The sequence below is a fragment of the Danio rerio genome, chromosome 16 (genome assembly GCF_049306965.1).
Source record: "Danio rerio strain Tuebingen ecotype United States chromosome 16, GRCz12tu, whole genome shotgun sequence".
In the NCBI taxonomy this organism is placed as follows: Eukaryota; Metazoa; Chordata; class Actinopteri; order Cypriniformes; family Danionidae; genus Danio; species Danio rerio.
In genome coordinates this window covers 43,560,512-43,585,196 of record NC_133191.1, presented here as the reverse complement: position 1 = coordinate 43,585,196, position 24,685 = coordinate 43,560,512, and the positions used below count along the sequence as shown (strand labels likewise).

General features: G+C 34.6%; 1 protein-coding gene across 6 annotated transcripts; it reads right to left on the bottom strand.

The window, feature by feature from the left end:
• Positions 1-332: 332 nt before the first annotated feature.
• Positions 333-20,074, bottom strand: sybu (syntabulin (syntaxin-interacting)). Of its 6 annotated transcripts, none has more exons than XM_073925205.1 (9): positions 19,831-20,074; positions 19,501-19,555; positions 12,918-12,971; positions 12,563-12,740; positions 9,994-10,191; positions 7,373-7,472; positions 4,941-5,096; positions 3,464-3,616; positions 333-2,022 (listed from the first exon to the last, which is right to left on the bottom strand). In XM_073925205.1, the coding sequence occupies exons 3-9, from the start codon at positions 12,939-12,941 to the stop codon at positions 948-950; spliced, it is 1,884 nt and encodes a 627-aa protein (XP_073781306.1). In that variant the 5' UTR covers positions 12,942-12,971; positions 19,501-19,555; positions 19,831-20,074; the 3' UTR covers positions 333-947.
• Between the last annotated feature and the right edge of the window lie 4,611 nt (positions 20,075-24,685).

Below are 24,685 nucleotides of genomic sequence, written 5' to 3'. Positions count from 1 at the left end.
TCAAGACGACGTCAAGGTTTGTTTGAACTCAGGTCTACCATGTCTCGTTATTTTCTGTATGTATTATTACGGTGTAATGTATCAGCTGTGTATTTGAAACATGGCAGTTCCTTTATCATTCTGGCTTGTTGCACGAGCGAACGATGCATCTCCAAACAAATAGCGTCCAGTTGCGTGTCTAGCTCCGCTTTTTGGTACCCTTTTGTTGTGGTAGGTACCCTTCGCATAGGGTACCCAAAAAGTGGTACGGCCATAAAAGCATACCGAACCATACCACTCAGTGGAAACAGACATAAGACAAGCACCTCCCACACAAAACAAAAAGTCCACTCTTGAAGGGGTTTTCCATGCTTTAATAATAAATATAATGATATACATATCATATTAACAAAAATATTGCACATAGCTCAGGCACATAACAAGTGTTCGCTGTACTGTGGCAAGTGTTGCTTTTCAGGAAACACATAATAGCTCTAAACTCCAAAGGAGAGAAACACAGTTTCACTTAACACAAAACGCTGAACACATTGAAGCTTTGGCAGAAGGTTTCAGTTCTTTTGGAACACTAGTGATGCTTTAACTATACAACAACAACAAAAAAAAAGTCGCAACTAACTGACAGTCAACCCCTATTGACTCTTTTATAAAAAGCAGGGAATCGCAGTCAGCAAATAAGACTCGAGCAACATAACCACCTACCAAGATGATCAGATTATGCAAAAATATTTATAAATAAACAAACAAAAAGGTCAATAAATAACAGAAATAAGACAAAACAAGTCCCTTGATATCCCCTTGAATTCATCCTTTGTGGCAAAAATACAGTGCAAATAGGAATGATGCAGCTAAACAGAAACTATGCATATCAAATCACGAGTGTACAAAACACGATTTATACTTGAAGATGAAGATTTAAGTGCTCTTGTTGTAGAAGTAGGTGAGGGCCGCTAAGTGTCCGGCCCGTGAGACACATGACGGAGCGAGTGCAATCCCATAACACAACAGCCTCGAATCAATGAAGCTATGTTGTAGACCGGAGCCCCTCCCACCAAACCATGCTGCGAATAAAGCCAAGCCACGGTGGGCAGGACGGGTGCAGCAACAGCAACCAAATCCACAAAGAAGTTGTTGCTCCAGTGGTTCTTCCCAACCACTGCCTTGTTCTTCGAATTCATCTCCTCCATAAACTCTGGACCCACTTCAGGCTCGGAAAAACCCAAACCAGAATCACTGGGAATAATTTGGGCAGTGCTGATGGCAACATCTTGCTCGTGTGCTTCAGGTAACTCCTCCTTTTGTGACTTTTTGGGAGCCTGTGCTGAAGAGATATCATGGGATTGGTTGGGAGAAGGAACGAGGAGGCCTGGAAATCCCCCACCCTGGAGCTTTAGCAGTTGGTAAAGCAGTGTTTGGAGATCAGTGCTGTAGATCACATCATCAGTCTGAATACCTTTATCTTCTGCACCAATTGGAATGCTTGAGACATGCTCTTTGGTGCTCTTTTCTGAAACACTCGGCTCCAAGCAGGAAAGTCCTGGTTGGGAGATGATCTTGGTGCTTCCATCTTGGCTGGAATCGACTGCGGTTGACATGAGAATCTCTACTCTGTTGACCATCTCATCATTGATGAGCAGCTCACTATTCGCCATTTCTTCCACTGCTTGCTCCCCACAATGTAGCTCCAGCTCCATCTTCGCCTCGGTAGAACTTTCTGGAGCCTCGCAGATAAAATCCAGCGTCGGCTCATCTTGCAAGTTGCATCCATTTTGCGCCAACTCCATGCTGTGGAGCAAGGACTCCAGCTTCCGGTTTTGGATGTTTATATCAATGAAGTACTTCTGTATGCCTTTGTCCTTCTCCATCAGGCTGTTCTTCATGGTTTCCACCACTTGGCGCAGCTGTTTGATCTCTTTGCGGGCTTCTTTAAGAGCCAGCTGAGCTTCAACACGGTGACATTCCTCCTCTATCCAGTCCTCCCTCATACGTCCCAGTTGAGATTTCAGTTCCTCAATCTCAGACTCCCTGTAACCAGTCAAATTAAAACAATTGATGAGGAAATTCAGAATGATTCATATTTAGGCAATGGCCATACATACATGGGTATTTTTTCTATATTAAAAAAAAAATAATAATAAAGTTCACATGTACAGTGATCACTCGCCATGATGCAGTTCAAGTTTTGTGGCCTTGCCATTTCGTGGATTTTTTCTGTACAATTTGACATGCGTTTTTTTTTTTTTTTTACAACGCATTGTGTTCTGCGTCCGGATTGGCTGTAGATCATTGTCAATCAATCTTCTCTGTATCTTCTGTACAGTACAAAATGTGCCTAGTTCACTAAATTAACAAATCTTCGATGGGGCCATACCGGATGTGCCACGCCACACAATGCCATGCATTTTAAAATTGTAAACATGGGTTTATATCAAGGTACACACACCGGCGCTGCAAGTCGGGGACTGTCTGTGGTGCCCAGCTACGACTCAGTACACTGTTCATATTTTTGTCATGCCACAAAGTGCCATCTGAATAATTTCATTTTAAATAACATGCGAATATGCGCGTCCAGTTTGTGTTACTTCCAACTATCATGTGCATTCTATTAACTGGACTTATTTTTCTATGAAAGTTTGAACTTTGAGAGTGCTTAAACAAGAGTGAAAAGTGTGAAAATTTTATTGTCGGTCTAAGAAAAAGTGTATAAAAGGTGTAGTGAGGGGTTTTACAGCCTTAAAACATCTATAATAACTTTACAGGTTGCCCATTGCGGGCTATATTTAGAACATAACTCCCGTGAATAAAAAGTGACAACTGTAAATGCAAAAATGCACTGTGATGTAATGTTAAGAACTTGCAGAGTCATGAGGCAGTGATGAAAGCTTATGTTGTGTTCACACGAAACATGGAATTAAGAATTTGGGCAAGTAAGTTGCATACAAAGTCAATTCAAACACACAAACATAAGCAAATTATCGTTGTACAGTGTAAATAACGCAGAATGCCCAAATTATTTACAGCAAACGTGCAGAGTTCACCCAAAAACTATAGAAAACACAAGACATGTGACTATATACATTTGACCTATAGTTTTCGAAGTGTAACAGTCATAATGCCGAATGAAGCTCCACCTTCTAGTACAGGAGCCAATCACTGCTCAATGTAGACTGAAGATTCTCCAAGAGAGGGGCTCATTCCAGAGGGGATTTTATGCAGATTTTGTGCGATTCAAATGTTTAGAAAATGAAACAAAAGTAACAGTTGTGGTTTAATTTTATTGGTAATTCCTAATGTAAAGTTTAATAGTAAGCTGGGCAAGCAATTTTGGAGAGTTTGATGTTTCCCCATTCAAAACACTGCACACTGTACAAGAAACATTTCAAAGATGGCCGCCAAGTGAAATGACTTGCCTTAAAGGGACTTTGATTCACCTTAAATCGCATCTACCTCAAATATTTTTACTCACCGATCACAAACGGTGTTCTCTGAGTCTCTGAGCTTGGTCTTGAGGTGTCGAATGGCCACTTCTTTCTGCTGTAGTGGAGTAAGGTACTGCTCGGGATTGGGAGGCTTGATGCCATGATTGTCTCCACAGGAATGATAACGAACAGGAGCAGTCCTTCTGAAAAAAAATAAAAATAAAAATAGCAGGCTTATCTCTCTATTTTATAATGTATAAAAAAATTAAATTTTTCATGAAATTCATGAAAAATTTAAATTGCTCAATAAACAGTATGAAAACATTAAGGTATGAAATTCACAATTTAAGTAAAAAAAACATCATGCAAAACAGAATATACAAAAGGATAGATATAACAATTATATAAACAATTATTTATATAAACAATTATCTTTATAATGATAGTAAATTGTGGTTATGTGTATATTAAATTACAAATAACATATTTAGCAGGACACTCAGTTACTGACTGTTTCACTCACAGCGCTCCATGCCCATCATGAGTTTTTTAAAAAAATTCTGAGGTGGACTTAAACCCAAAGAGGGGGGCGGTTTCATGACCATTTATATTCACAATTTTAAGTATAAAGACACAAATAGAAAAACGTATGCAAAAGTCAGAAAAAACAAATTGTATGAAAAGAAAGAAAAAAAGAAAGAAAGAAAGAAAAAGAAAGAAAGAAAGAAAAGAAGAAAGAAACAACTCTGTTAGCACGCAATAGAACTAGAGGCATAATATCCTAGCAACCTGCTCTGTTGCTTTGAAGTGAAATTTGCATCTGGGCCAGTAACTGAACAATAAAAAAAACAAACAAATACCCTGGAGAAGCCAAGGCAGCCATTACAGAGCACACACAATCTGTGCTTCAATTAGAAAGAATTTTTTTTCAAGAAAATAGTGTGTAATAGAAAAATAACTAAATATAAAACAGTCAATCTAAATAAACAGAAGCTGTACATACAAAAAAAATACACCCCTCCCCCCTTCAAAAAACCCCATTTATTTTAATCTAGTCAACAACACCACCCAATAGTTTTCTTATGCTCTCAATTTTAGAGAAATATCTTGTTATTAAGAAGCAAAATGACACACCCTAAAAAAAAAAGAAAAATCTTCAAACATTCTGGGTGTGTGTGTGCGTGTGTGCGCACATGAAATATTAATGCCCCCTTACCCTCTCTACAAAAACGCAGTACTGAAAAAACACTTTCCTCCTATCAGCCAGCCAACAAATCTGCAGTCTGCGTGGGCAAAATGAGAGCAGACTTTTTTTTTTGTTAAAATCCCCTCAAACCCTCACAGAGCCGAACTGTGACCAATCTAATCCTTTATTCAGTTAAGAGGCTGAGGACATGATAACACCCTCTATCTGTATGGTGCCCTACATGGAAATAAATTGAGGGCTGCCATGTTCTCAATTTCCAGTAAGTGTCTTTGGCTTTTTGTCTGACTGTTTTGTTTGCTTCTGGCCCTGGTGTGTACCTTCTGCTAGAGCTGGAGTTGCTGCAGCTGCTGCTGTTGGTAAAGGAGGGTGTTTTTGGGGGCGTCCTGATTGGGGCGTAAAGCTCTGCATCACGAGGAGCGGAGGGGCTTCCTGCGGGCTTGAACACAGGCAGGCTCCTGATGTGGGGCCCACGGCTGAGGGAGATAAGAGCAGGCAAATAGGATGGTGTCAGTAGAGGCAAGACTTATATAGGCTATGTTTAAAAATTGAGTGCATTAGTGCTCACGTCTAGGCATGGGCCAATTTAAGTGTCTATTGGTATGATCACCTTGCATAAAAATAGCAGTTTTACTGTATCGCAGTAATGTTAATACTGCCCTAAAATAAGTTCTTTTAAAATGTCTGAGTACAAAACAACAACTTTTTCCCCCCTAATTGAACACAATGCGTTTTATTTTAGCAAACATTTATAATATTTTGGAACAGTAAACATGTCCGTCTAAATAATTAAAGTAAATCATTGGCTTTTGCTCCCTTCATTAATTTAAAAAACACAGATTTATTTTCAACACATTAAAAACATTTAAAACCCCTTACATATACCTTTGGAACGGTAATATTTTTGCAGTTTAAAACCTTGACTTTTTCAAAAAATGGTAAACCTTGGTATCGGCTATTGTCCCATGACTCCTTATGTCTTGTTTACAAAAATGCCAGCTCTGGAGGTAGTCGTTTTCCCATAGGGGTTAAAAAAAGTCTTTAAAGACTATGAATTAAACTAGCCAGCTACAAGGCTGCTTTGAAGCATCATGTATGTGGAAATCAGACAAAAAGACTAAAAGGTACAAGACTAAGGTGCATTAAACTAAGGATGTCCAAACTTTGTCCTGGAGGGTTGGTGTCCTGCAGACTATAGCTCCAAATTGCCTCAACACACCTGCACAGATGTTTCTAGAAAGTCTGGTAAGAGCTTGATCAGCTGGCCCAGGTGTGTTTGATTGGGGTTGGAACTAAACTTTACAGGACATCGGCCCTCCAGGACCGAGTTTGGCCCAATCAGTGTCTCATCTTGCATTTCTTATCTATATTGTGGAAAAACGTAACACTTCACAAGCGAGGAAACAGTTAAACAAACCATTTGCAGCAAGGATTAAGAATGAGCCTCTTCTATTCAGCCTCTTTACCTTTTTTTCTTTACTTTCGTATCCTATTCTTATACCCCATATGGTGATAAATACATCTCCAAAACTTGTTTTTATTAAAACAAATATAAATATGCATATAATAAATAATTCTGCTAATAATAACATTGTACAAATGCAAATTGTCATGAATAAACTGAAAAGCCTCCCCAACATGAAGGAATGGAAGCAGTGTTTTTTATATTTATGTAGAAAATAATTTTTGTAATATTTTACTCCTTTTTTTTTTCATTTGTAAAGATATGTGTATTGCTGTACATCCTGTGTGTATTAAGCAATGTGTAGGAATTTGAACCTATATAAGCACATAACTAACATAGTCTGCGCTGGACTTTAGACCAGCTTTCAGTTGGTCAATGGTGTCATCAGTTCCCTAAACTCACCACTGTTTATGGAGTGTAACCACAGGTACAGTGACATGGGAGCGTTTCAAAGTCATGTCGATTTTTCTAAGCTAACATATGAGCCTTTCGCTGATGATTCGAGGATTTAGAACACTGCAGTGTCTGTATCTGTGGTTACACTTAGTAAACAGCGATGAGTTCGCTGCACTGATGACCTTTAAGACCGATCAAAGTAATTTCTGTTAAACACAATGAAAAATTAGCTGTGTTTAAGATTATTCTCAACAGCGTTAAAATGTTAGTGGGAAATGGATGTTTTTAAAATATCAGTATCGATTGGTCCAGTATTGGTATCAGTATTGAATTACAGTGTTGAAATTTCTTGAATGACGTCAATCAATTCCATGCGTAATACTTTGGCATTGAAGAAAACCTCTCCTGACTCTCATTGAACACGCATGGAAATGGCTAATGCAATCAAGAAAATCCCAACAACAGTATCATGCATCCCTAGTCTTTAAAGGCTTATCAGTTATTGCTAAATATTTGTTTCTCAATTGGAAAAAACTGGCACTTGTCACTGGATTGTATAAAAAGTCTTAGAACAAAATTAAACGTGACTCTATTCTATTGAATATTAATGTATTGGTTAACAACCAAAAAACATTCACTGCACTAGATAGTCAGCTTATATTTTTGGAAAAGACTTTTAAGGTTATAGCATATCAAATGTAAACTTGGATATTAAAATCAACTCAGAATGAAAATCTCAGTACTAGTAAATATCACTTTCATTTTTTCCTCCATTCGCGTTTCCTCATGAGGACACAATAATTCTAAAGCATGTGACGGCAGTATTAATCTATTTTACTGAATATTTTGGATGAGGCTACTGAAACACACAAAATACAGCATGAAGCATACCTTCGAGAAGATAAGTTCTTCCCCACAGAGTTGCTGAGCTGAGTTTCTCGGGTCTTGTAGCTTCCAGCGCTGCTTGATGAGCTGAAATCTGTCTCACTGCCTACAGGGCAAAGAAATGAGGATCAAAAGTCTAAAGTTTCCACTAAAAAGACCTCAGCGTCAGCAAAACCTGTCCACTGAAGAGTATCCAAAAAGACTGTAAAAGTAAAGACTTCAAACTTGCCAAACGCACAACTCAAGAACTTTTCCAATTAGCATATCTCCAGAAGCCAGATCAAAGAGGAAAGCTATGATGAACATTGTGCTGCTACCATAATGGAAGAGCTAAGTGTGAATCTTTCAATAGATTGACAGAGAAATCCCTTATTTTGCATATCAGCTTTACTTTAACTTTTCTAGATTGCATTAACACTAAGATTGCTGGAAGATGCTATTAAATACATTAACGAGGATATTCTGTCTTGAAAACTACTAATTGAAATTGACTAATACTGATTACATTTGTTCTTTGTTGTGGAATTACCACTGAGATAAGTGAAAATGCATATTACATAACACACAAAACTAGATATGATTGCAATCAAGCATAAATAAATACATCAATTATTTAATTCTGAACAAACAGAACTAAAAGACAAAGTGGGAAATATAATTAAAAAACTGATTTTACTCAAACATACACACCTGAGAAGCATCGCTTTCCTTTTGATAAAACCATGATAATGTGTACTTCTCCAATGTGAAGAATAACTCTCTACCCAACCAAACAAATGTGACTAACTCTTTAACAATTACAAAATTGTGCAGTTGCTCAATACAAATCAAGCTCTAATGCTGTGAAATTCTCACATGTGGTGGGAGGAGCCAACTATTTTTAATTGCACTGATTGGTCATCTACAAACCAACCAATCAGTGTCCTCTTTGAGAGAGAGTAATCAAACACATGGCAGCTGCTACTTCCTGGATTGTTTTGATTCTGATGTTTGGTTTATTTTCAAGGAGAGTCTTCAGAGGAAACCCATTGAAGCAGAATTTAACAGGCAGGTGGGATCATTATATTAATTTATTATTTATATTTAATATATTTAATTTTATTTATTTATATTTATTACATATATTTATTATTTGAGATAGAAAGTTGGATGTGTTGACTTGTTTGTGTACTTAAGCTCCAGTGAACGTGCATGCTTGCATGAACGTTGATAAGATAATGTGTGCAAACTGTCCTTGCAAGTGCGCTAGTGGTTGTTTATGCAACTGACCAAACATTATATTTCAAATCCAGTGGAAACATTCGTTTTAATTGCTTAAACTTTTTTTTATATATATTTTTGGTATTTAAGTTATTGTTGGCATCTAAAAATGCCTGACAAGTTTTGTGTATATACTATTCTTAAACTGAAAGACGTTTTCTTGTAAATCATGATAAAATCTGTGTTGTCTTTTTGATTTTTGCTCAAAAATAGAAAAATAAATTAATGTTATCCATATGTTATCCATCGGGCTGACACGCATCCAGTCACCAACAATCTATCTAAATAATTAAAAAAATATATATTAAAGATTTTTTTATAGCAAAGATATGTTTATTTCACAACAGCTATTTTACAGCAATTCTTAACATCTCTAATCAGGAGAAGAAAACTAAAAACAATGACACAATTCCTCATGATAATAACAGCAATATATCCCTTTACATAATCTTCCTTTTATACAAAAACTATTTACAAAAGAAAGTGGAAGTAATATTTATAAATAGGCATGAAACTTAAGGTTTTATAACAGAAACACATGAGTTGGATAAGAGTTATACTCAATTCATTTAAATCAAAAGCAAACAAATATATTTTTGATTTTTCGTGCAGTTTTCTTCATAATAAATATACTTTCAACAATTTTAAACTTGTCATTTAAAAAAGAAACATATTTTAAAAAGTCTATATAACTAGAGTTTTCTTGTTTTGACACATTAAAATGTCATAAAGAAAAAACTACATTTCATTTTTTTTCCAATTCCATAGGTCCAACCAGGCCATTATCAAAACTTCTGAGTGTTTAGCCCTATATAAGTCTAAAATCTCAATTATAATGGTCTTAAAAGGGTCTTAAACTCTTCAATTTGACTTGATTAAACCTGCGGAAACTCTGTTTAATGTTATCTGCATGATTGTAAACTGTTATAGATCATTTGGGGAAAAAACAAGATGAAATAACACAAATTATTAATGTAATTATAGTTGTAAATTATTGTAAATATTACAATAATTAAATCCAATGTTTTAAAAAAACACAAAAACAATAAAATCCAATGTTTTTTTTTTTTTTTTTTACCTATGAATTAATTAAATTCTTGCCTAAATAAAATGAAATCTGTGAAACTAGTACAATTTAAATGTTTTTTTTTTTATTTAACTTTCTTAATTTCAAACTTGACCATTTTTTCTTACAGTGATCACTTTTTAAACGTTTGATTTTTATTTATTATTAAAATAGATCAGGTCACAATACATGAAATAGTTCTATATTAAGCTCATACTTAATCTTTGCATCACTTAATTATCTCTATATTGTTTTGACAACCTTCGGAATCTAAAAAGTAGCTAATATCACATAAAGTTACCTTTATGCTTGATGGATGTGCGCTGCTGCTCTTCTCTCTTGTGCTTCTGTGTCGGTGCGCTCCACTCGGCCTCCACATTCATCCTCACTCTCTTCACCTTTCGCTCTCCCAGTCCAGGAGAAGCCAGTGAACTGTTGTCAGATCCGGAGGGAGTCTTGCTTGGAGATGCACATTGACTGCTTGGGCATCCAGTATCATCTAAGAAGGTAGGGGAAAATGTGTAAATACTCCTCTATAATGATTCAATGCTGTTTAAAGGTCATACTATACTGATTTACTTATCATCGAAGTCAGATGTACCAGGCCATCAATGAAAATAATGTCAGAGAGCTAATATTGACATTTCAGGGCTGGTTTGTGATGTAATATTATGCTGTTTTACACTAATATTGGCAACTTTGGTATTTTGTATTTATTGTTTAATCGTTAGCTGAAAATATGAATCAAATACTGAGGATGCTTGATTTTGTTTTGGGATAAGAACTAAGAGGCTTCTTTCTTCAAACTCTTTCAAACACATTATAAGTGATGCTGGATTATAGTTTTGGACAAATTGTGACCCAAAGACTAAACGAACTTTTGCAATTCTTCAGCCATCATTTTTATAGATTGTTTTGTGAACTTAAACTATTCTCTGTTGGGACAAGAGACACACAAATTCTGTTTCAGGCTGAATCATTACACTTCCAGCTGACTGGAGTTTTTCTTCATTAATGCCCTGATGGTGGAAATGGGCAATTCAGTGTTTTTCCTGTTTTTTTACAGCCATTTCCTATTTTGTGAAGCTCATGTGTTTGGTCTTGCACATAATGAATAATTCGCTTTTACCTCACATACAAACCCCTGTGATGACTGAACTAATTAGTTTTCCTATAGTTAGCCAGGTTTACTTGAAAAAATTTAAACATTTTTGATGTTTTTTGATGTTTTTTGATTTTGATTTTTATTATTATTTAAAAAAAAATATTTTGAGCAAAAGATCTGAATGTTTTTATTTTTTCTGACTACTTGTGTACTCATATTTTGCATCGATATTAGTGGAGGGCAACATACTGTACAGTTGAAAATTGTTTTAAAGCAAAATAGGCCATCCTGTGAAATTTGTATTATTTTTAAAATATGTTTAATGAAGAGAAGATTTTTTCCTCAACACAATTTTAAACATAATAACTTATTCGGAGGGTGGCAGGGTGCCGCATTGCAGCACGTTTGCCTCACAGCAAGGAGGTCGCTGGTTCAAGCCTTGGCTGGGTCAGTTGGCATTTCTGTGTGAAGTTTGCATGTTCTCTTCGTGTTTTTGTGGGTTTCCTCTAGGTGCCCTGGTTTCCCCCACAGTCCAAAGACGTGGTATAGGTAAATTAAGTAGGCTAAATTGTCCGTAGTGTATGTGTGTGAATGAGTGTGTATGGATGTTTCCCAGTGATGGGTTGCAGCTGGAAGAGTATCCGCTGCATAAAAACATATGCTGGATAAGTCGGCGGTTTATTTCGCTCTGGCGACCCGAGATTAATAAAGGGACTAAAAAAGAAAATGAAAATGAATGAATTTATTAGGAATCAGTTTAGTTAATAAATAACACATTTATATTGTCTTTGCCATGATGACAGTTCATAAAATATTACTAGTTATTATTTAACAAGATACTCATATTCAACTTGTCAAGTGAAATTTAGAATGTTTAACTATGTTAATTAGTTAAACTAGGCAAGATAGGTTAATTATGCAAGTTATTGGACAACAGTGTTTTGTTGTTTTAGCCAATTGAAAAAAAATGAAGGGGGCTAATGATATCAATCCAGGCTCAGTGGGAAAATTTAGCCAGGAATACATTTTTGAGAACCGAGAAATATACCCTGGACTATGTCTTCTTGCAGTTTTTGTTTTCACAAGTTCACTAGAGGGCAGCGAGTACAATCTGACATTGACAATCAGAATTTTGATGTCTTTTCTCATATGTCCTACATTTCTTATAAATCAGCTAGGGGCGCTGTATCCTTCTTGTGCATGTTTGTGAAAGAAGTAGGTCGGTTTGTCGTTGGGCATTATATATTACCTTAATTTTATTTATTTATTTATTTTTTGTTTTACCTGGTTTCTGTAATCTGCCTTCTCTGGATTTAAACCCTGGTCTGCTCTTCTGCACCTCCCAAGTCTGATGGCATTCGTGGTGAGCTACTGAGCAAACCAGTCACACCAACAAAAGCCATCCATGCAGAGGTAAGAGTTCAGCTGTACTGCTCAATTGTGTTCGTTTTACACACAAAATACAGTTTTATGTACCCGCAAGCATATATTTCTCGGTTCTCAAAAACCGGTATCCCTTGGCACATTTTCCTAATGAGCCTGTGTTGAATAATATTGACCTTTAAAAAAAAAAATATATATATTTTTTTTCAATTAACAACATGCAATCTAAACAAAAAAAGACTTCTCCAGAAGACAGAATATATTAGAAAATACTATTAAAATTTCCTTTGCTCTGTTAAAACATAATTTGGTAAAATTTTGAAGAACAATTAAAACTTTTTAAAGGATAAAATAATTAAAGAATGGTTGTAATGCGGTCTACCTGAGGACAGGCTGTTTGGACTGATGGTTCTTTTGGAGTGCTGGGAGCTGATGTCGAAATCCTTGCTCTCCTCTTCTGAAAGTGGCATGTTGGACACTGATAACTCCTTTTCTTTTGTACGCAGAGGGTGGAGGACAAATCTTGGAATCCGGCTGCGCATGTTTCTCTTCTCTTTCACCTTTAGAAATGGAAAATCAGAAATTAGGAACTATCTACAGACAAACAATCTGAAACTGTCAGCATCTGAGGTGAGTTAGTTAATCTTGTATAAAACTGATATTGAGCTTAAGTCAGTATCTGTTCTTTTTTGAATCCAGTATATCTTGCATGCTTAAGCTGCAAGATAAACAAGCACCTCGTACGTCTGTAAAGGTCCCATTCTTCTTAAATAGGAGGTAATTCAATAAACCTGTAAAACAGAAATGAAGGTTGCTTGAACATGATTGTGTGCAAAATGAATTAGGACATGACGCAAGGTGCCAGAGTGTTAACCTAATTAATGATGGGCTCTGTAAAAAGAACACAACAGGATGAAGATGATGTCAAATCAACTACATTTCTCTGATTTTGATAATATTTCATTTTTAAGGATGGCATAATTTGGAATAACGGCAACATATTAAATGCCATAGATGCATATATAACAAATTTAATCTGCTATTTTGAAGAGGGTCAAAATGGCAATTTTCTCAGGAGACTTGGAGGCAATTTAGAGCGGGGTAAAAATGACTTCAGAAAGATGTCATCATTGTTATTTTTACCTACTGACTGGGAGGTATATTAATAAAATCTTTTGACTTTACAAATTAGCTTGGAAATGTGTAATATAGTTTACTTATTTTGTATTTATGCAACCTTAGATATCTCAAGAACTATTACGATATTTTAAAGCAATATATTTTATAGGTTTTAGAAATATTTTTATAGGCGACGCAGTCGGTAGTGCTGTCGCCTCAAAGCAAGAAGGTTGCTGGTTTGAGCCTTGGTTGGGTAAGTTGGCGTTTCTGTGTTGAGTTTGCATGTTCTCCCTGCGTTCACATGGGTATCCTCCGGGTGCTCCGGTTTTCCCCACAGTCCAAAAACATGTGGTACATGTGAATTGGGTAGGCTAAATTGTCCGTACTGTATGAATGTGTGTGTGTGTGTGTGTGTGTGTGAATGAGTGTGTGTGGATGTTTCACCGAGATGGGTTACCATCTGCTGCGTAATAACGTGCCGGATAAGTTAGCAGTTCATTCCGCTGTGGCGGGCCCGGATTAATAAAGGGACTAAGCCGAAAAGAAAATGAACGAATGAATGAATGAATTAAGTATTTTTATAGTTTTATAGGTTAAGAGACAATGGGATCTGCAAATAGCTTAGTGAGTAAATTATCAACCTAAAAAGTTGACAACAACTTTTGACAACAAAGTGTTTTCTGCTTATTCACGGTTGTGAATTGCATTATGGGAGCTTGATCTCTGCTCTGTTGACTTTTGATGTTAAACATTCCACTACTCAATTTTAGTAGTTTGAAATAATATTGTAAATGAATGTATAAGAAATAATACGTAGGGAATTAAGTCTGTAAAACAATAGAAAATGCACTGGCAGCTTTTTACAATGTTTTTGTAGCATAAAATACAACACCAACCCAGACAATATATCACTTTAAACTATTAAAAATGTTCATAAAATCACTTTTCTGAACCTTCACTTGTTAAAGGTTGTTGGAAGAAAGTTCAAGGTCCAATAATGCAAATCAAAAGCATAAATAGATAATAACATAAATCACAAAATACAAAAACTGCTAATTTACAGTTTTTACAGTGTAGTTTGACAATTTACTCACTAAGCCGAAGGAAAATGACAGAATTAATGATTCCTGTCTTAAAGAGTTGTTCATTGAATTTTTCATTCAATAGATTTATTCAATTGGCTGATTCATTTACAAAATTAAGCTATATATATATATATATATATATATATATATATATAAGCGCTGTCAAAATTAGTGCGTTAACGCATGCGATTAATTTTAAATAATTAACACGTTAAAAAAAATTGACGCAATTAACGCAGTTGCAGTTTTTTTTAACTTCCTGTTGTGGTGGACGTGTGTTTAACATGCCAGAAATGTGGATAAGACCAAGGAAGTACTTTTGGAAGGCAAGTTTCAGTATAAAACAATTAGTTGCATCACAGGTTATCCAGAGTTTCTTGCAATTTCGGGTGTTTCATTTTTAACTTTCGACTTCTGTTGTAAGTTGATACCGCATGGCGAACAGAAAGAAAATCCTCCGCATTTCGTGACTCAGTGTCCCTTTAAGGTAATAAAATCACTGCTTAGGCTACACGGTAGAATTTTAATAAGAGTATAATCTTAATCATATTAAAATCGGAGTATTGGTGTCTTATTTAAATGTACTCAGAAAGTCTCTGGTGAATTCGCGAGCTGTCAAAGACAGGGCATGACTCTGCCTTTCAGCATGAGCCCTCCAAGTTTAGCGTCTTTCCTCATCAAACGCAACGAAAGCGTATGCTTTGCGTTTTTGTGTCAGAATCCTTGTGAAATACAGTAATACTTTAGGACGCTTAGTTTAAGCAAATTTGATGAACGCGATCATGCGTGTTGAATTTGAGGGTAGTCGCTCCAGCGCGTTGTGTGTGTGTCTGTGTCTGTGTGTGTGTCTGTGTCAGCCTCATTGAGGGGTGTCAGGGGTGGAGTGAGCGACGTATCTGAATAGGGGCATGTGTGCGCGAGACGTACCTGAAGGACGGTGGGGGTGAGTTGCGCGTACATACCTGAAGAGCTAGGGGGGGATGCGGTGGAGAGGTGTGTGCAATGTATTTAACGACCGGTTTGTGAGAGATTATCATTCATTTACGGGTATCCGGGAGTCTCTGTGCATTTGCGAGATACTCCTATTCTTAGCAACTGGATGAATGTAAAGGAGGATTTAGCAAAATTGTTTCTACTCTATAATTAATGTTCTCAACTCACAGCAATAAAACTTTACAATGAGTGCAACAGTTTGTATTCTATAGTTTATTATTATAATTTTTCATTTTCCATATCTGTAATGCCTGTATTTTGGCATTTGTTTTGCAGTCCACTTAGAATCCAACATGGAAATCAATGTTTTCTTTATTGGCATTGATTGTTTTGAAATTGAAATGTCATTAACATGCCTGTGTTTTAATTTCTGTAATAAATATGGCTGTCAAGCCAAAATTTCAGAAAAGACAGTTTCAAATATACTATATATGTTCTTTTTCTATCTTTTCTACCCAAAATATTTTCCATTTGGTCATTTGTCTCTGTGAATCATTTTGAATTGTACTGTCCTATCATGTTTTTAATCCACCTGCAAAATACTAATTAATTTGAGTCATACTTGGAAACTCAGCAAATGAACCTGATCCAGTGCTGTTATTTAACATGATTCAGTTGATTGTCAGTGAGTTAGCAGAATGTTACGTAAAAGGCTTTGCACTTTGAGAAGGAAGTACTGTAATATGGTCAATTTAATCCCTGTCCAGACTAAGAGATGCTAAAAGCCCGTCCTTGCACTTAGTTTATTTAACTGCTTTGGGTATTTCAGATCCACTTATAAGTAACAGACTGAAGCCCAACGGCTGAATAATTTAATATCACGCATCATGCTTGACTGACTATGACGTCATTGGTCAATTTCCTGTTGTTGTTGTTGTATTTTTTAACAGCATCTGTTTGAAGTTGGTTATATAAGGGTCAGGGTTGCTTTTAATGCGGATGACATAACTGACCTGTTAAGATTCACACTCGTGGCAAAGCTTTTTGTATCAGGATGTCCTGTTTTATTACAGAAGAGCCGAAGCAAAATCGTTATTAAAGTCCTTCATTTCTTTCACATATCGAAAACATGCTACTTGATCTTATTTAAAAGATTGAAATTCGAACACATTATAACACAACTTGCACACAGTATTTTAATGTTAATTCAATTAATTCAGTTTAATTCATCTTTATTTTTATAGCGCTTTTACAATATAGATTATGTCAAAGCAGTTTAACATGGAAGTTCTATAGTGAATTGAAATTAAAACTGTGTCAGTCAAGTTTTCAGATTTAAAATTTAATTTCATTCATTTTATTGTGGTTTAGGCACAATAAATAGGAATATTTAATGCAAATGTTGAAGACTGGAGAAATAGTTGCAGAAATTTCAGCCTTGTCACAGAAGTATTCTATATTAAAAAAAATATATATTAATAAAACTTAATTAAGAATGCTGCTATTTTTAAACTAATAATTTTTCACATAAATACTGTTTTATTGTATTTTTGCAGTAGAAGTGTGTGATATTGACATTAAAAACATCTTGATTCCTGTCCTAATAACATGGTGGCTCAGTGGTTAGAACTGTTGCGTCACAGCAACAAGGTTGCCGATTCGCATCCCGGCTGGATTAGTTGGCATTTCTCCGGTTTCCCCCACAGTCCAAAGACATGCACTATAGGTGAATTGAATAAACTAAATTGGCCGTATTGTAAGTGTGTGAATGAGTGTGTATGGGTGTTTCCCCACTACTGGGTTACTGAAAGGGCATTCGCTGTGTAAAACATATGCTGAATAAGTTGGCGGTTCATTCCGTTGTGGTGACCGCTGATGAGTAAATGACTTAGACGAAGGAAAATGAATGAATGAATGATTCCTTTCTTAAAGAGTTCATAAAATTTTTCATTTATTAGATTAGTTCAAATGGCTGATTCATTTACAAAATGAAGCTTAGTCTGTAAACAGTTTCCCCTAATTATTTAAAAAAGATTCATCCAGAAATAAAACACTGCACTGACATTTACAAATGTCATTATCTGGCTTTGAATGAAATAATTTTCTTTGATTAAATGGAAGAAAAAGACAATATAATGTTTATAATTTTTTTAAAATAGAAGTCCGGTGACAACCAGGGGTCTAGGGGAGAGTCCTAGGGGGTCTGTGAAAATGTTAGACATTTAAAAATCTGAAGTTGAATAAAAATATATTTAATAAATAAATAAGTCATAAATAAAATAAAAATGCCAGTGTTTTGAAATTTAAGAAACTATACTGCATGTCTTTTGACTGTGGGGGAAACTGTAGCACCTGGAGGAAACCCATATGAATACAGGGAGAACATGCAAACTCCATACAGAAATGCCATCCAGCTAGGACTCAAACCAGCGACCTGCTTGCTTGATTTAATTTGTTGGTCCACTTAATCAGTTTGCTATGCAATTGCCACTCATGGGAGCAAGCCTATTCTCTCTTGGAGTCCAAATCAACTCTTAACGACAGTACCAAACAACAGACTTAAGACCTGGCAATGCAGAGGAACAAACACCATTTAAAGAAGCCAGGGACACTAGTCAGCCATTCTGTCCTAGATTGATATCTTGTGTCAAAACAAGAAGCTTAAGTGTTTTTACTCTGTCTTGTCAGCCTAATAGAAAAGCTGAGACTAGTTTCAGCCTGACTGAGTTAGAAGTTACTGATGCAATCTCTTTAAAGCCAGCTCATGCGTACTGACTAGAAATGGCATGACTGGAAGGAGAGAAACAGGAGGGAAGTCAGAGAGTATTCGCTGAATCATAACAGCTTATGTAATATACTTCACATATTTTATTATGAATGAGTTCACGTATAAATCATGACAGTAATGAAAGTCAGTTTTACGGTGTATGCTTCTCTTTTAGCTAATTACTGTACCCTCTATTGTCATCATTATTGCTATCTACTATAATCAGCAATTTGAAGAGTATTTAACGTTTGTAGTTCTAATATGCAGACGTTTAACTATTCAGGTTGTCCTCTTCATGTTAGCATCTAGAGAGAGTTTGAATCATTTACTTTAGCTCTGTCTTTATAGTCCACTAAATCAGTGATGACTCCATGTTATTGAGACAGAGAGTTATGTGCAGATGCATTTGCTTCTGGCTGTGAGTACATCTTCTGCTCATTGTTTCAATGTTGCTGTTTGAGTTTGACTACAAAAGAAGATGGCTGAATACAGGCTGAGGTTGTGCGTTAGTCAGTGTACATGACTACCAAATTTAGCATTTTTTTTCTCTACTTCTGTTTTCTCTAATAGTGTACAGTTCACAGCATTCCATGCATTTTTAAATGGCTATAGTTATTTCAGCAGATATCTATCTCAAATGATATTTCCAGTGAGGATTCAATGTATCCTTGCATTGATTGATTTAAGCCTCTAAATATCACTTTAAGCTGTATAGAAGTGAAAGATATCTAGTAAAATATTATTTACTGTCATCATGGCAGAGATAAAATGAATCAGTTATTAGAAATGAGTTATTAAAACTATTATGATTAGAAATGGGTTGATTATTTTTTTTTCTCTCTGTTAAACACAAACTGGAAAAAAACAGAGTGGCTAATAATTCTGACTTAATAATATATAATTATTAACTTAATTATATATAATTCATAAAATATTACTAAATATCAATAAATAATAATATATAAAATATTATATTTTATATTAATAAATATTAATAAATAAAGTTTTGATGGGTGTATTAAAATTATGACATTATATAAGAAAAATATATTTTAATTTTGTTTGTTGAAAAACATTATACTTAAATTACATTTTTATTATTCTCTAACAAAAAAAATACACTAAAAAGTGTTCTTAAATCAGAATGCACTGACATATATCTTAAATCAGAATGCACTGACAGAAAATGCACTGACATATATTTTAATAATAATAATAATAATAATAATATTAACACGTATTAGTTTAGATTTTACCAAACATAAATGTCTCTTTGCATGCACAGCACACTTTTACAGTGTTTTAGAACGTTCTGTGAATTCACAGCACACTGAATTTCCTCTCAAAAACAAGACTTTTACCACAAAGGCGAAGGGACGAGTAAAATGAAGTAAACCAAAGATGATTGACAGTTACCTGACTTACAGACGTTCAGCTTGTTGACAACTGTGCAGTGACGCCTCTGCCCCGCCTAAAAATGAATAAATAAGAAAATAAATACACAACTAATTATAAAATAGCTAACTAAAATGACGAAGATGAATAAAACAATCATAGGCTACGCGGTAATCAACAATCAACAATAGCGTCGCGTTTGGTTTGTCTCAGTTAACATGTTGAGTAGAATACGCATTTAATCCATACCTATAATAATACAGTTTATATACATTATATTTGTGAAAATATGTCCTTTAATCCATAATATTATGGAAATAAGAGTGTGACGCAGACGGTAAAGACACTTGCCTCGTGATGCGCTGCTGATTCCTGCGAGTGAATGAGAGAAAGTGAAGGATGCGCGGCCCCGTGGCTCCTCAAAACAACACAATGCGCGCTCTCGCCGCTCTGCTGCTGTTTTGATGCGATGTGAAGGACTTTCAGCCTCTGTCTGCTAGATTATTCAGCACAGCATCAGTGTGTGTGTCTGTGTGTGTTTGTGCTCGAGCAGAAGAGGCTGAGGACACTGACATCGCCAGGACAACGCAAATCTGACTAATGTTTCGAGTGTGTTATGTAACGCGCAGCAGAAATTAACCCTTGTGTGGCGGATCGGGATTTAACAAGTGGGTTTACTGACGCGCACGAATTTTAATGAGCAATGACGACCTTATGCTTTTGGCAAGTGAAAAGCTGTTAGAAACCTTTAAATAAATGGGATTGTTACGCCACTTTTTGGACTGACAAACGTGTCTCTTGTCAAGTAATCTGAATTTATATGTAGCATAAATACAATATTGTAAAAATAATTTAAAAACTTATTCTTTTATACAATGCATTTTCTATATACAGTTTGCATAGTTTATAAGTCATAGTTTGTGATATGTATTTAATTCAGATTCTCCTCAGTGATACTGTAAAAAGGGACCGTATTTAACACTATTATACTTTTATTATATATCTTTTAATTTTTAAATGATAAATAATACTTTTAATTATTATGAATAGTTAATATGTAATATTTAAAGTTATAGTTTTAACTTATCAGTCACTTTTCACTATATTAAGGGCAGCCTTAATTGAGTAAATATTATAAATTATGACTTATTACGACTGATTAGGCTTTATAAAATATAGGGTAAATGTCTTATTGAAAGTATTACAGTAAAAATAGTAATAGTTTTATTGCCAGACAAATTGTAAATTACATGACTGCTTTAGAATACAGTATAACTTTAATTGTTTTTTACGTAATTAAAAGTATATTAATTATGAACTAGCAAAATATGCTAAATGAAACCCAATTTTTTTGCATAGTATCAAAATGTAACATTATGTATCAGTATGTAACAATTTTTTTGCATTTTTGCTTGTGCATATTTGCTTATTTTATTTGTTTGTTTGTATTTATTAAAATAACTTGCTGGCAAATTACGAATGCATTTCAGCTACCAGTGATTGGAGAATTTTAGGTTACTCTTGACTATGCAAAACCAATTTTATTAAATAGAAATCTGTGTAAAGAGAGCATTTTCTATACAATGTATTGTCTATATACAGCATACCTATAGTTTAGAAGTAATAATTTGTAATATGTATTCAATTAAGATTTTCCTTACAGTGATGCAATAAAAAGGCACTGTATTACAAGTTAAAACTATAATTATTATTTTATAATTAGTTTAATTTTTTAATGATAAATAACACATTTAATTATGAAGAAGAGTATATTTTTTTACTAATTAAAGTTATAGTTTTAAATTATAAGTTCCTATTTACTAAGGAGAGCTTTAATTGAATAAACATGATAAATTATGACTGATTAGGCTATATAGAAAATGCATTGTATAGGGAAAATGTCTTTCCGTAATGACATTGAAATTAACTGGATTGATATTGTTTTATTGACAGACAAATTGCAAATTACATGACTGGTTTTATAGTAAAATATGGTATAATATAACTTTAATCTTTGCTTTAACATACAACACTAAATTAAATATGCCAAATAATATGCTAAATATGCTAAAAAATATCCAATTTTATTTCATAGTAGCAAAATGTAACATTATGTATCAGTATGTAACAATTTCTAATAGCATTTTGCTTGTGCATATTTGTTTATTTTATGTATTTGTTTATTTGTTTGTAATTATCAAAATAAATTGCTGGCAAATTACAAATTTATTTCAGCTACCAGTGATTGTAGTATTATAGGTTACTCTTGACTATGCAAAACCAATTTTATTACATAGAAATCTTTGTAAAAAGTGCATATTTGCTTTTGCTTTGTTCATAATTTTTTTAATAAATGTATGCTCGCTCACACAAACACACACACAGACACACACACACACACACACACACACACTGGTAGAGTAGTGGACTGTTTAATATCTGCTAACACTTTAATTTGATCATCTCCCAAAGGCATTCAGTGGACTATATATAACTATGAAAGTACATTATTCTACTAACCTCAACCTTAACCTTCACCTAACGGTCCACAAATACTCTACTAATAAGAGTTAGCTGACGTGCAGTTGCAAAGTTACAATCAGCAGAACAATGGCTGAAGCGGGCCATCAGAATAAAGTATAATCAAGGAATCTTTTCACATAATCAAAAACAATGCAATACATGTCATTTAAAATTAATCAGCAGTCATTAATTATAAGTATGCACTCTAAATAACTTTTTAATTACTTATTGGCAGCGCAAGACAGAATTTGTGAAAATGTTTTTGCTATTTATGTGCAGAAGTTTGTGAAAATAAAATATGTGGAATAATTTTGAGAGCTAGAAACATGAATAGTAATACTCCTGCACCACTGTATTATATCTATTCACAAAAGTTGCATTGAGCTGATCTCTAACCACCTGCAGCCCACCAACCCTCCACTCTTAACCAATCAATTTAATACATTTCTATTATTTATTCTCTTATTGTTTGCACTTGTGGCTTGATGCTAACTGCATTTCATTGACTGCACTGTACTTTGCACAATGACAATAAAGTTGAATCTAATCTAATGAAGCTTAACTTAAGAAAGCCTCCATTCTGATATCTTTCAAACTTCTTCTTTTTCTTCTTCTAGGACTATTTTTAAAGTCTATCTCCTCCTCAGCCTTTCGAGCTACATCCTTCAAACTTTCACCAGACCTCCAAACTGGTCTGACTCGGGTTACTTTATCTTTTCCAATAGATCCGACTTTAGATTTTCTAAAAAACGATCCGGAAGATTCAGAAAAGTCGCGTTGACTTAACATTAGATAAACCTTTGTGAGCTCATAACTCTGCACCACACTATCCTACAGACTTAAAAATGGCCTTATTCAACGAAGTCAGTGAGTAGCCAATCACTGATCACCTTTAAACTTACTAGCCTCTCCCTAGCAACCAATTTCAACTCCCTAGCAACCTTCCCATAGACTGTGACTGTTGTAACACATGCTAATAGTTTTTAACACTCTACTGAAATGCTAATCTTGCTAGAAATATGCTAGCTACATGCTGCTATCACATGCTAATTTAAGCTAACAACATGTTAATTCATGCTAAAAACATGCTAATTCATGTTGGATTCATGCTAACATGTTAATTTTTGCTAAAATCATGCTTACAACACTCTAGAATCATGCTGATTTATGCTAGAATCATGCCAACAACATGCCAATTTATGTTAGAATCATGCTAATTCATGTTGAAATTGTGCTAACAACATGCTAATCAATGTTAGAAACATGCTAATTCACACTAAAATCATGTTAACAACATTCTAATTTAGCTAAAATCATGCTAACAACATGCTATTTCATGCTAGAATGATGCTAGTTATGAGCTAAGTCATGTTAGAAACATGCTACCAACATGCTAAGTTCTGCTAGACTCATACTAACAACATGTTAATGTTATAATTATGCTAGTTATGAGCTAAGTCATGTTAGAAACATGCCAACAACATGCTAATTTATGTTGGAATCATGCTAATAACATACTAATTCATGCTAGACTCATGCTAACAACATGCTAATCAATGATAGAAACATGCTAACAACATGCTAATGCATGCTAGAATCATGTTACCAATATGCTATTTCATGTTAGTATGATGCTTTGTGCTAATTTATAGATGTTAACAACATTCTAATGCATGCTAACATAATGCTAATTCATGCTAGAATCATGTTAACAACATGCTAACTCATGTTGCATCATGCTAACAACATGCTAATTATTGTTGGAATCATGCTAACAATATGCTAATGTCATGCTAACCCACAGGGATCAACTTTAAAGCTTTTTACTGGCGTGCTTCTCTTTACAGTGGTTACATTGTTGACTGCAGGGATCTTAAAGTTTTTTTTAGCCAATTTGATACTTTTCAAACTAAATAAACTACTTTCAACAGGTTTTCTCAAGTCAGCATTAAGTTTGTCCTCTTTAACATCTAGTTTAAGGTTGAAGTTGCAAATCCAATTATAATCTCGTATGTCTCTCGTAATATGTCTACTAAAAGACTAACACTATTTTTTCAAACTGTATTTTACTTAAATCATATAAGAAATAAACAAAATAATGTTGTTGAAAGTAAAACGTTTTTAAAATAAAAAATCTGTAAATCCCAGTGTGAACCTATTACTAGGTTTAGTAATGCAATGTTTTGTTAAAAGTACCAAACCATATAGCCTAATTCTTTTCATATTTTTCTTCATCCCTACTTAAAACCCATTTTATTTTAAATGAATCCATGTAACATTTATTTAATGTCCGATTTTTGTTTGTTTGAACAATGAATCAATAGATTTATCTTGATTGTCATTCTGTTCACGACAACCATAGCTTTGTCTACATCTCAAATACTATTATAGAATTTTCCAAACAAATGAACTCGCAAAAAAACAATGCTACTTTATCCTAGTCCCGGACTTTAAGCCCCGCCTAAAAGTACACGTATTTTAGACTGTGAGCTCCTGTAAGGTCAGACAGTACAGTATATGTGCGTGTATGTGTGCTGACATTGAGGCTGAGCGCAGTGACTGAGCGTCGGCTCTCCATGGTGCTGAAGTCAATCCGCAGATCCAGCGTCACATCAGGCCGACTGGAAGTCTCTCTCTGTTAACGCAACAAATGAGTCGCATCCTAAATATGACACTTCAAAAT